This window comes from Scyliorhinus canicula, chromosome 16 (genome assembly GCF_902713615.1).
Source record: "Scyliorhinus canicula chromosome 16, sScyCan1.1, whole genome shotgun sequence".
Taxonomy (NCBI): Eukaryota; Metazoa; Chordata; class Chondrichthyes; order Carcharhiniformes; family Scyliorhinidae; genus Scyliorhinus; species Scyliorhinus canicula.
In genome coordinates, this window is record NC_052161.1 from 132,851,817 (window position 1) to 132,864,530 (window position 12,714).

The 12,714-nt window shown below is 48.8% G+C and overlaps 1 protein-coding gene across 6 annotated transcripts in view; it reads right to left on the minus strand.

Annotated features, from left to right (window-relative positions):
* The window catches only part of LOC119950713 (protein polyglycylase TTLL10-like), a 178,161-nt gene that overhangs the window by 81,281 nt on the left and 84,166 nt on the right, over positions 1–12,714 (minus strand). For 2 of the 6 annotated variants that reach the window (XM_038773387.1, XM_038773388.1), the window contains exons 2-3: positions 4,230–4,362; positions 282–486 (exon numbers count right to left, since the gene is read on the minus strand). The exons of 3 other annotated variants lie outside the window; for them this stretch is intronic. In XM_038773387.1, the coding sequence (XP_038629315.1) occupies positions 282–486; positions 4,230–4,362 (338 nt within the window). Of the gene's footprint in view, positions 1–281; positions 487–4,229; positions 4,465–12,714 lie in introns of those variants that run through there. One more of the 6 variants, XM_038773385.1, reaches the window with a different exon arrangement.

Consider the following 12,714-nt stretch of genomic DNA (forward strand, 5'->3'; position numbering starts at 1 on the left):
ACTCCAACAACATCTGACCGACAGTAAGGAGCATTCAGAGCTCCTGCCCAAATACAATGCAGAATCTTTTGTTGGAGATTATGTTGGATTTTGGGGAAGGCAGAATCCAGCTTAGCCGTAGAGAGCAAACCGCTCTCAATTGCTTCACCTCTGCAAACAAGAAAATCAGCTCATCCCTGAACGTTATCAAAACAGAACTCATATATCAATCCACACCTTGTCAGCCAACTATTCCACCTTCCAACTATGTTGAAGGAGAGACTCTGGAATACGTTACGCACCTCTTTCAAGCCCAGTGACGATATCATAACTTTTCGCATTCGACTTGCGGTGACGGCCATGCGCTAAGTGGTTGCATGAAAGATGGCTCCCATCTGGAAACCTGTTTTTTAGACCTTTTAACCCGATGAACTGGCACCAGAATTGATGAAAATCGGACGGAGCTGATCCTCGCCGGGGGCTCTGCTGGTTTGAAATGTCGGCGGGCTGCAGAGCAAGAACCAAAGGAAATAAAAATAAAGAGAGCAAATCCCCCACATCAGAGTCAGTGGACCCGCGTGGCAGTGCGAAGCCAAACATGGCGGACCCCGCAGAGTCGTCGACGCCATCCCAGTCCTCTGCGGAGAGGCTGGTGGAGTTCATCGCGGGAGAACTCTAAAAGCACAGGAAAGCAGTAAAGGAGGACCTGTTGTCGGAAATGGCCTTCAAAGCAGTGGTGCCCCCCCCCCCCATGGGCTGATGGACTGGTTGGAGCGGATGGCTGGAGTCGCAGGGAGCGACAATCGTGGAAATGGAGAGGGCGGTCATGGTTCAGGAAGGACGAACTGCCTCGTTGGAGGCCAAAATAACAATATTGGCAGCGACCCAAAAAATCCTGAAGTCCAGACTTGATGTCCAGGAGAACCAGTCTTGGCATCAGAACCGTCAGATCGTTGGGCTACCTGAGGACACAGAAGGTAAGAGCCCAACCGAGTCCATCTCCAAGATGCTCGGGAAGCTGGTCAGGGGAGGAGGGGAGATTTTAACTAAACCTTCCCGAGGTGGACCGGACCCACAGGTCGCTTCGCCACGACTCGTTGAATCACCACGGGCTGTAATCGTCAAACCCCACAAGATCCAGCATAAGGAACATATCTCCTAAGATTGGTGAAGGCCACATGGAGCTGCGACTGGGAGGAACACTAGATTTGTATATACCAGGACATTGGAGCCAGCCTGGTTGGACGCCAGGCGGCATTTAATAAGGCCAAAACAGCACTATTCAAAAGTAAAGTCCGATTTGGCATGTGGTACCCGGCCAAACCTCGTGTCACGTTCAAGCACAGAGACCATTTCTTTAACACGCCAAAGGAGGCAAACACTTCATACAGAGGAATGGACTGGGAATGAACTGAGCACTGGGGCACGCTGTTTTGGATTTTCTTATTTCGGAATTTCAACATGTGTTTGTTTCATTGTTTCTCTTATAGACCTTGTTGGTTTTTGCTGCTTGGGGTTACAGGGCTGGTCCCTACAGGTATGTGGGGTTAATCCATTTGGGACAAAGGGGGTCTGGAACTCCTCTTTGGGTGTCTATTTCGTTCCTCTTCCAATACGGGAGAGTGGGGGTGCAGGGCTGATGGGGGTTTGTTCGGGTTGGAGTTGTTGAGCTTCATTTCTGAGGGTGGGGGGGGGCCATGCTGGCAGGCATTCTAGTAAACGGGAGTAATGCGAGGCGGGGGGGTTGCTGAGGTGGGTCTCCCGAGAGGTAGGTGGCGTTTGGCAGGGTTGGGGGCAAGCCAGCGTGTTGGGGCTGGCTGGTTCCTTGAGGTATTAGTGGAACGGAGCGTGGGGGAGCGTGTCGAAGATGGGGCTGGCTGTCCAATCAAAGGGGGTCGGGGGAGGGCAGGGGACGTCTGGGTATTTTAAGGGGTGAGGGGAAGTGGGGGAGGGTAGAATTCTGGTTACTCAGGTTTCATGGTTGAACGGTTTGATTGAGGGCGGTGGAGGTGGCCATATTGGACAGACTGAGGATAAAGGCAAGCCCAGTCATGCAGCGGCTTGGCCACGAGGTGATTACAACTGACCCCAAAAGAGGGGGTTACAGAGACCTCCATCAGGATGGTCACATAGAACGTGAGGGGGCTTAACGGTCTGGTCAAAAGATCCCGCTACTTCTCCCGCCTGAGAAACCTGAGGGCCAATGTAATCTTTCTACAAGAAGTCAGGTGACAGTAAGGAAGAGCTCGGTGGGACAAGCGATCAATCAAATTTTGAAGTGATGGTGAGATGAGGTAATCCTGTTTAGTCAGCTGGTAATGTTTACGGGCGACCAACGCGGTGACGGACCCGGAGGAGCGTTATGTCATGGTGAGTGTGGTTTTGGAAGCTGCTCTGGTGACCTGGTGGTGCGTCCCGAACTGGGATGACGCAGAGTTTGTCAAGAAAACATTGGCGGCGATCCCCGGCCTCAACTCCCACAAACTGATCATGGGGGGGGAGGGGGTTGACTTCAACTGTGTCCTGGACCCGAGGGTGGACAGGTCAACTCCCAGGTCGCGTGGAAGGTCAGGAATGGTGAAAGAATTGACTTGTTTTCATGGAGCAGATTGGGGGGGGGGGGGGGGGGGGGGGGGGGGGGAGTGGACCCTTGGAGGTTCAGCCAAGGGAAAGGAAGTTCTTCTCACACATTCACAGGAGGTACTCCCGAATAGACTTCTTTGTGGTAGGGAAATCAGTGCTCCCAAGGGTATTGGGGAATGAATATCCAGCAATGGGTCTCTCCGACCATGTACCACATTATGTGGAGCCAAGGCTAGAGGCAGGTCGGGCCCAGCACCCTCTGTGGAAGTTGGCCATCGGGTGAGTGGGAAGGAGACAGGAGGCAGGGAGCATAGTGTCCCTTTATGTGAATGACCTGCTGCTTTACATCTCTGACCCCCAATCCAGCCTGGGAAAGATAACAGAGCTCCTGAGAGAGTTTGCAGCCCTCTCAGGATACACGTTATACCTAAGTAAGAGTGAAATATCCCCCGTTAATTGCCAGGGAGGGAGGTGGAGCTGAGAGCGTGACTGTTCAAGTTGACCCAAACTAAGTTTCGGAACTTGCGGATATAAATAGCCCAAATAGGACTGGGCCCAGCTCCACAAATTGAACCTGACTAGTTTGGTGGAAGGAGCGAAAGAGGACCTGCATAGGTTGGACTCATTCCTACTCTCCCTGGCGGGGAGAGCACAGACAATAAAAATGAACGTCCCACCCAGGTTCCAGTTTGTGGATAAACTGATCTCAGCCTTCATATGGTCGGGGAAGATCTCAAGCCAAACCTTGCGTATTATTACGTGGAAAGGGTACAGGGCTGGCTCGGGGTGCCAGGGGACGAGTGGGTGCAGAGGGAGGAAGCATCGTGTGGGGACGTCCTTGCAGACGGTGGCTGCTGCCCCCCCCCCCCCCCCCCCCCCCCCCCCTCCCGTTCCACTTCCCATTCTCTCCGACCAGGTTCATGGTGGTGGTAGCGTCGTTGAAAGTCTGGAACCAATTCAGGCACCATTTCAAGTTGAGGCGCATGTCTGTCTCGGCACCAATTTGTGACAACCATAGTTTAACTCTGGTGGGAATGGACGCTACCTACACAACCTGGAAGAGGAAGGAGGAGGTGGTGAAGTTTAGGAACGGTACGTGGATGGTAGGTTTGAAAGTCTGGAGGAGCTGACGGAGAAATTTCAATCCTGAAAATGAGCGAGTTAGATACATCTGGAGACGACTTTCTCTGCAAGGAAGTGTTCCCTCAGTTGCCAAAGCCCACTTTGCTGGACAGAATGCTATGGCAGGATGTGTTGGGAGAGGGAAAGATCTCAGACATATCCGGGCGGCTACTAGAGGAAGTAAGACCCCTTAGGAGGAGGGATTGCGACACAAGCTAGAAGCAGGGCCTTGAAGTGAGATGTTCCACAGAGCTAATTCTACATCCTCTTGCTCTAGACTGGGCCTGATACGACTGAAGGTGGTGCATAGGGGGCACCTAACCAAAGTGCACTTGAGTGGGTACTTCCTGGGGTGGAGGATAGATGGAAGCGATGCCGGGGGGGGGGGGGGGGGGGGGGGGGGGGTGAGCGAACCACTGTCACATGTTCTGGTCCTGCCCGAAGCTGGTCGACTTCTGAGCCACGTTCTTTGAGCTCCTGTTGGGAATTGGGGGTCAGGATGGAGCCCCGTCCGCTGGTGGCCCTATTCGGGGTGTCAGACTTGCCAGAGCTGCTTGAGCAGAAGGGGGCCAACGTTTTGGCATTTGCATCTCTGTTAGCCCGGCGACAAATCCTGCTTGGGTGAAGATCGGTGGCTCCATTTGGGCCTCGGGCTGGCTGGCGGGCCTGGCAGAGTTCCTAGGATTGGAGAAAATCAAATTTGCTATCAGAGGGTCGGAGAAAGGGTTCTGCTCCAGGTGGAAGCAGTTCATTGCTGTCTTTAAGAATCTGTTCGTAACCAGCTACTTGGTGGAGAGGAGGGGCATTGTTTACTCTGTTCAATCAAAAAATGACAAACTGTTTGCACTACATTTACCCATTCTATCATTGTTCATGAGCTTAATTGTCTTTGCTTTGGACTAAAAGGTGTGTATTTTAAAAAAACTTTTCATATTCATAACTTTAAACATGGACTGTCTCCAGTGTATAATTTTCCAGAAATGTCCCTCTTTTTTTGTCATAACTCAGGAGATAAGAAGATGAAGCTTTAAACAGATTTATTCTAAACACAAAAGTGAAGCCACACCCACGGTCCACAGGTGTCCCAGCCCAGAACAAACAGAACATCCGGAGACAGGTCTGTCACGGCATTTAAAGGGCTCGGGAATGTAGCCATCTCAGATGGCCACCTGCAAAGGACCATGAGAATTATGGACAACCCACTCAGAGATTGTGTGTGTATTTGCAACCCAGATAGCTCAAAGCGATCGAAACCCCCGCTCGTTTACATTCTATTGGCCCATTTCCCCAGAATAAAAGGACTGTACTCAGGTAACTGATACAGATGCGGGCTAACCGGCGCCACTCCCTTTGCTAAGAAAGCCCAAACAGCCAAGGTCAATGACCGCTCAGGACACGCCCAGCCATCAAGGCACCCGCCCCTTTATTGGCCAAAATCGAAGGCAATGATCGAACCCTTTCGAATTATTGGGTCCAAGGCTAAGGACCGTCCCAAAAAACACAAAATCCCAGAGGGATAAAAAAAGACACAGCCATGTGTTCGGTCTGTCTTGGCCCCGGCCTACGCCTAAAACTAAGTGTAGCATAACAACCAGAAGACAAGTTCAAGACCAACGATCGCTACCAGGCGAATGAGCCCAGCAGAAACAAAGCCACTTCTTCCACCCAGCCATGCAAGACCCGAACAAAGGCCTTGTTCATCTGCAAAGAGCCGGTTGCCCTGAAGTTAAGTATAGGTTATTGTAGTTGTTAGGTGTAGTTTAACTTCTGGTATTTTATGTTGCATGTCGAAGTAATCCTTGTGTATAAATAAACTATCTTTGAACTTGAACTGACTAACTGGTTGTTTGGTCTTTGATCAATATCCAGTTAAGTCTTGTGGAGGTATCATTTGATACCTGCCGACTCTGAAAAGCAATATTATCATTAATAACTGCCATACCTAGTTAATTTGGCAACATTATTGGTGACTCCGGTGCCGATTGGCAACATTGTTGGCGACGCTAGTGGGATAGTATTCCACTCATTAAAAAGAGCAACATTATTGGCAACATCTGACGGGACTCAACCTACAAGTGATTTTGTCACTCCGAGAGATCCCACAAAACTTTGCATTAGAAACGCAATTGAGCAAAAGTGAAAGAAACCACAAGTGTCAGGCCCGTATCGATCAAACCACCAAGATTCGGAAGTGTGTATTAACCTGCATGTGTACTAACAGGGATATAAGGTAAACTCATTAGATTTTGCATGAAACTATCAGGAGTATTGTGAACCGGAAAATAGCCTAGGCCATACCCGATGTTCGAATCACCGCCTTATTCCCCCTGTCCCAAATTAATGGTCGGAAAAGAGAAGTTGGAAGCAGAGCAAAAGAGAACTTAGAGGTAGGAAAACAGAGATTATCGGTATTCCAGGGGAGGACAAACAATACAGATCCACACACTCAGCACGATAGCATTGACCTTGATGATTTCACGGAGCATGCTACCCAAATATCCAAAATGCCATATCTTGTCAATAAAGCTCCATTACGCTTTGAGATACAAAGTCTTAACGATGAGGCAGAACGGCAGCAAAGAAGGACACATCCTGATGGACCTTCTGGGACATCCTGGTTCAGGTGCTCATTGATATGAGTCAAAAACCACCTGCGTCGTCACATAAAGAAACATGGCAGATCATTCCTTGGATCAAGGGACAGCTGACTATGATAATATTTTGGTCCCCAAACGTGGCACAATTCAGAATGTCTGGACATTCTGATAATGATAATGTAGTGTTCTTTGTGTTGCTTGTTTCAGGATGGTTGGCATAGTGTTCACAAGGACCACAAAACAGCTTGAACTTAAACAAAGCTATAAATTTATTAACATGACTAATTTGGATTCAACATGTAGTCCTAAAGAATATACAGTTGATGAATAATATATAAGCTTCACTCATCTACAGAGAATATCACTACCGGTTTAAACTATGATCTGCTCTCACTTACACTATTTGTACTCCTGAGTCTCTCAAGCTAACTCCAACACACACTCCCGCTCAAGGCTTAGCATCACTGCCTTATATAGTTGTAACTGTAGCTCCCTCTAGTGGCTACTCTAGCCACTTCATTAAACCTTGCAGTTCTTACAGTTATGAAAATACCATAGATAATATTTCATGAAAATCCTCATATACTGAATTTGCAGATTTTAACAGGCTGGTTCTAACCTGATTTGACACACTGCCCCCGGGCCAGGGGCATTTCAATCCTTGGGAAAAGGCTGCAATGTGGGCCGCTCACACAAACTTTAAATGAGCTCTGCTAAGGGGTTGTAGTCCAAATAACATCAAGTCCTCCACTGGCACTTACCACCCCACCATGGCCCCTGACTCTATCCCAAGTAATCAGAGCTTGTTTCTTCAAGGGATAGAAGTTACCTAAACATACAAACTTGTTTCTCCTGCATTGCTAGAAAAGCAAAATAAATAGACACAGCGACAACAATGCAAACTCAAGGGCTTGCAACATCTCAAAAATGGGCATAGCTTTAATTTTGCGGTCTTATAACTGGGAACAAAAGAAACACGAGATCCAATACATTATCTGTGAGTTTAGCTGAAAGGTCATGTGCTCGCTCTGTCATAATAAGATTGTAATAACAATCAAAGGGGATCTCATGAAGTCAAAAGCCATGACTGTATAGCTTGAAGAGTTTAAATAGCCATTTGATAGAAGATTTTTTTAATCCCTTGTAGATATTTGCTACTTCATGTTTTGCGCATCTTTGGAAATACTATTCCACCAAAGATTGCAAAAGGGTCTATGAAGTTCCTACAGTTTGACCAAACTCTGTGGCAGTGACACCGGACCTTTAAGTCCATTATTCACAAAATGTGCCTGGAGACATTGGCACAAGTCACAAAATTCACTTCCTTACTTTTAAAGAAAAGAAAAAGGCTAGAGTTATGAAACTGCGACCATTTATTCCTACACATTCTATATACTCGCTTAAAGAAATGAAAACTTGATTTGTATATCAGCCGTCACATCTTCAGGACATTGCAAAGCACCTTACAGTCAATGGGCGCCATTCAGTGGATTCGAGTTAAAATCCTGGAAGATCACGCCTGCATGAACGGCTGGAAAGTTTTACAGTCCACATAAAAGATATTGAAGCAATCGCTTTCTTGAGCATACCATCTCCAGCAGTCATCATGTTCCATGCTCAGGATTAATCTACATCTACTTATTTTTGCAATCATCAATCCCACTCCTCATCAAATATTCTTCCAGTGCTTTTTAAAAGTATTAACATGGAATTACCTTTTTCTGACAGTCTATTCCACATGCCCATGGCACTTAAGGGAATGTTCCGTTTTACATGACTTGCTTCAGACATGTAAATTTTATGCTCATTATTTGGTTTCCTGTGGCATTATTCAAACTGTCAATCTTTCAATAAAACATCCTGCAAACTTTAGTAAAAGATGAAGCGTGAAAAATTGTCATTCAGCTCTTTAAAGCATTTCTTCCATAGGTCTTGTTCATTGCGACCGAAGTGTGTTCCTCTCTTACGGAAAGGTCGCGATTAGTTTTGCTCCATCAGTGTTCATTAAGCTGCTTTGAGTGGCACGGGCTCTGTCACTCTGAAAGACGTGTCTCCAACTTTATTGAATCAATGTTAATCATCTCAGTTGAATTGCTAAGTCAATGAAATGGGGGTGGCCTCTTGGCAAAAAGGTTTATTGTGAACAACCAGAACAGGGAGGTCTCACCCCCCACGTTCTGGGAAGCACTAAAGGCCGTACTAAGAGAGGAAATCATCGCATTCAAAGCACGAAGAGATAGGGAGGAAAGGGCGGCTAGGCAGCAGCTGGTCAACTCCATACTGGAGGTAGACCGCAAACACTCCGAGGCCCCGATTGTAGAGCTCCTGGCGGGGAGGAAAGAGTTACAAAGGAATTCCGATCTGCTCTCCACCAGGAAAGCAATGCATCAACTCCGCCAGGCACGTGGGACCCTATAAGAACACGGAGACAAAGCCAGCCGCCTGCTGGCACACCAACTGAGAAAGCAGGCGGCCACCAGAGAAATTGCGCAAATCAGGGACACTCAGGGCACATTAGAAACGGAACCAGAAAAGATCAACAAAACATTTAGGGCCTTTTACAAAGGTCTGTACACCTCAGAGCTCCCAAGGGAGGAGTCCGGGATGAAACGTTTCCTTGATGGACTGGACATACCAGTCGTGGGGGAGGGCAGAAAACGGGAACTGGAAGCACCACTATCACTGGGAGAGATCATGGACAGCATTAGCTCCATGCAGGTGGGGAAGGCACCGGGACCAGACGGATTCCCAGCGGACATCTACAAAATATTCGCAACAGCACTGGCCCCGCATCTGCGGGAGATGTTCACAGACTCGCTAGCTCGGGGCACACTTCCACCCACGCTAGCACAGGCCTCAATCTCGCTGATACCTAAGAAGGACAAAGACCCAACGGAATGTGGGTCATACAGACCAATCTCACTGCTGAACACGGATGCCAAAATACTGGGCAAGATTCTAGCCAAAAGGCTGGAAGACTGCGTGCCAGAGGTGGTAGCAGAGAACCAGACGGGCTTTGTCAAAGGTAGACAGCTTACTTCGAACATTAGGCGCCTGCTGAACGTGATAATGACCCCATCCGGGGAGAGAACGCAAGAGGTGATTGTCTCCCTAGATGCAGAAAAGGCCTTCGACAGAGTCGAATGGAAATACCTCATAGAGGTACTGGAGCGGTTCGGGCTTGGAACAGAATTCACTTCCTGGGTAAAACTCCTATATAGCGCTCCCATGGTGAGCATACGGACAAACAACACCAACTCCCGCACAGGGGCACCAGACAAGGATGCCCACTGTCCCCGCTGCTGTTCACTCTAGCGATCGAACCACTAGCAATTGCGCTCAGAGAGGCAAAAAGCTGGAGGGGGATTCGAAGGGGCGGCAGAGAGCACAGAGTCTCACTCTATGCAGATGATCTGCTCCTCTACAGTTCGGACCTACAAAGCAGCATGGATGGAATCATCGAGCTCCTGAAAGAGTTTGGTGCCTTCTCGGGCTACAAACTCAATATGAGCAAAAGCGAGATCTTCCCGGTACACCCACAAGTAGGTGGGGCAGCAGTAACGGGGCTGCCGTTTAAACAAGCCAGACACAAATTCCGCTACTTGGGGATCCAAATGGCCCACGACTGGAAAGGGATCCACAAATGGAACGTCACCAGCCTGACAGAGGAAGTAAAAAAGGACCTGCAAAGATGGAACACACTCCCACTCTCCCTCGCGGGGAGAGTCCAGACGATCAAAATGAACGTGCTACCCAGGTACCTCTTCCTATTCAGAGCCATCCCGATCTACATCCCCAAGGCCTTTTTCAAAGCACTAGACAAACTAATCATGGCGTGGGCGGCGACGGCTGAGCGTGTAAGAGGATGGATCAAAGAGCCAGATGACGAGTGCATGCGCGCGGAGGAGACCTCCTGCAGGGGAACCTCACTCCGGGCCCTCGCCACGGCAGCACTCCCATTCCCACCCAAACAACACTCCAGCAGCCCGGTGGTAATAGGCACCCTCCAATCCTGGAACCAACTACGGCAGCAATTTGGCCTGACCAAAATGTCAGGTATAGCTCCCATCTGCAACAACCGTAGGTTCACGCCAGCGCTGACTGGCGCCACCCTCAAAAGGTGGAGACAGGACAGAGGGACACTGACAGTCAGGGACCTATACACGGACGGCAGGGTCGCAACATTGGGCGAACTGACAGAGAAATTCCAGCTAGCCGAGGGAACGAGCTAAGGTACCTGCAATTAAAAACCTTCCTATGAAAGGAGACAAGGACATACCCACGACCACCACGACAGACGCTACTGGAAGAGTTACTAGACGCAAGCATATTAGATAAAGAAAACTGGAGCGACATGTATGACCGACTGGTAGAAAGGGCCGACACCGTACTGGACGCAACAAGAAGGAAGTGGGAGGAGGACCTGGGGACCGAAATAGGGTGGGGACTCTGGAGCGAAGCACTGCATAGGGTCAACTCCACCTCCACGTGCGCAAGGCTCAGCCTGACACAACTAAAAGTGGTACATAGAGCCCACTTAACAAGAACCCGTATGAGTAGGTTCTTCCCAGAGGTGGAGGACAGATGTGAACGGTGCCAAAGAGGCCCGGCCAAGCACGCCCACATGTTCTGGTCTTGCCCCAGACTTGTGGAGTACTGGACAGCCTTCTTCGAGGCTATGTCCAAAGTGGTGGGGGTGAGGGTGGAGCCATGCCCGAAAGTGGCGGTCTTCAGGGTTTCAGACCAGCCAGATCTATTCCTGGGGAGGAGGGCGGACGCCCTTGCCTTTGCCTCCCTGATTGCCCGCCGTAGAATCCTGTTCGGCTGGCGGTCAGCAGCACCACCCAGAGCTGCAGACTGGCTGTCCGACCTCTCGGAATCTCTCCAAATGGAGAAAATCAAATTCGCCATCCGAGGGTCAGACGACGGCTTCCACAGAACATGGGAGCCGTTCACCCAATTGTTCCGGGACCTGTTCGTGACCAACAAACAAGCAGAAGAACAGCCAGGTAGCCAAGAAACGGGAAAGTAGTCAAAGCATGAGGGGGAGAGATAGACCGGGAGAGGGGGGGGAGGGACAGCTAAATCTAAGAGGAAGGAAAGGCGAACCACAGGGCTGGGGGGGGGGGGGGGGGGGGCGCATGCTCTATCCTGTTTTGAATTGGCTGTTAATTTGCTAATCTGTTTATCGTTTAGAGGGTTGAGTTGTTCTGTTCCGTTGGCATGTTGCCCTTCTTTCTTTCTATTATTTTCCTTTTTGGAGGGTTTTGTCAACTTTTTGAAAAACTTTGAATAAATACATTTTTGAAAAAAAGGTTTATTGTTTCTCCAGAATGCCGCCCGGGCGGTGAAGATGCAAACTCACCTCCAGATTGTGTTGTCTTACTGCTTTCTGGGTTTGGAAATTGGGAGTGTGAGTGGGTGCCAGGGCATACCTAATCGACCTTCAAGGCACTGAGAAGGTCTGGGTGTCGGGGTGTTTGTTGAAGAGAATTGGTAGGGCACATCTGCACCATCAGGAGGGGAGACACAGAGAACAGGAAAACAGGCCTGCACCCACCAGAAGATAATAGAACAGCTGCAGGCATCAGCAATTAGATCACCTGTGGCACCTGGGTGGTGATGAAGCATTCCATGACCACTGGGAAGAGTCCATCTTCACCCATGAAGAGGGGAGTGTCTCATATTGAGCATATTTGCCTATGCTCCCAATTTAGAGAATAATCTCCCTAAAACCTGCTACCTCTCCCTCCTTAACAGTCACACACTTAAAACAATTCCTTGACCAAACCTTTGATCACCTGTCTTAAAATGTCCTTATGTGGCCTTGGGTCAAATTTGATAATGCTCCTCTGCAGCTTGAGGCCATTTTACTACGTTAACGGTGCTATACATTTTCAAGCTGCTCTTGTCGAGAGAACAATATGTTGTTAATACCGACCTGGGCGAGGTTCCCAAATTTGTTATGGTTCTGGATGGGATACACCCAAATGGCTCTGCCCCAGGGTCAGGAGGGATTAACTGGCTCCCCGTCTTTAATCAACGTCCTTGGTTCATTTAAAAAGTATCCCTTCTCCTCTGGATTCCTATTCCCGGTCCAAATGTATTTATGTCTTAAAAGGGGCCAGTTTAACCAGGCTTTCCCGAGTTAAAGGAAGAGTGAGTTTATTCCCGCACCAGCCTCCCCGGACAGGCGCCGGAATGTGGCGTCTAGGGGCTTTTCACAGTAACTTCATTGAAGCCTACTCGTGACAATAAGTGATTTTCATTTCATTTCATTAGTTATTAAAATGAAGAAGACAATAATAAAATGTAACATACACACACACAGATTAACAATGAGAAGTGAGTCCAAAATAAAAGACATACAAATCATTTTTAGATTTGTCCGTGAGGACTAAGTGGCGAATCATTGTGGCCATTAGGTTGTGTG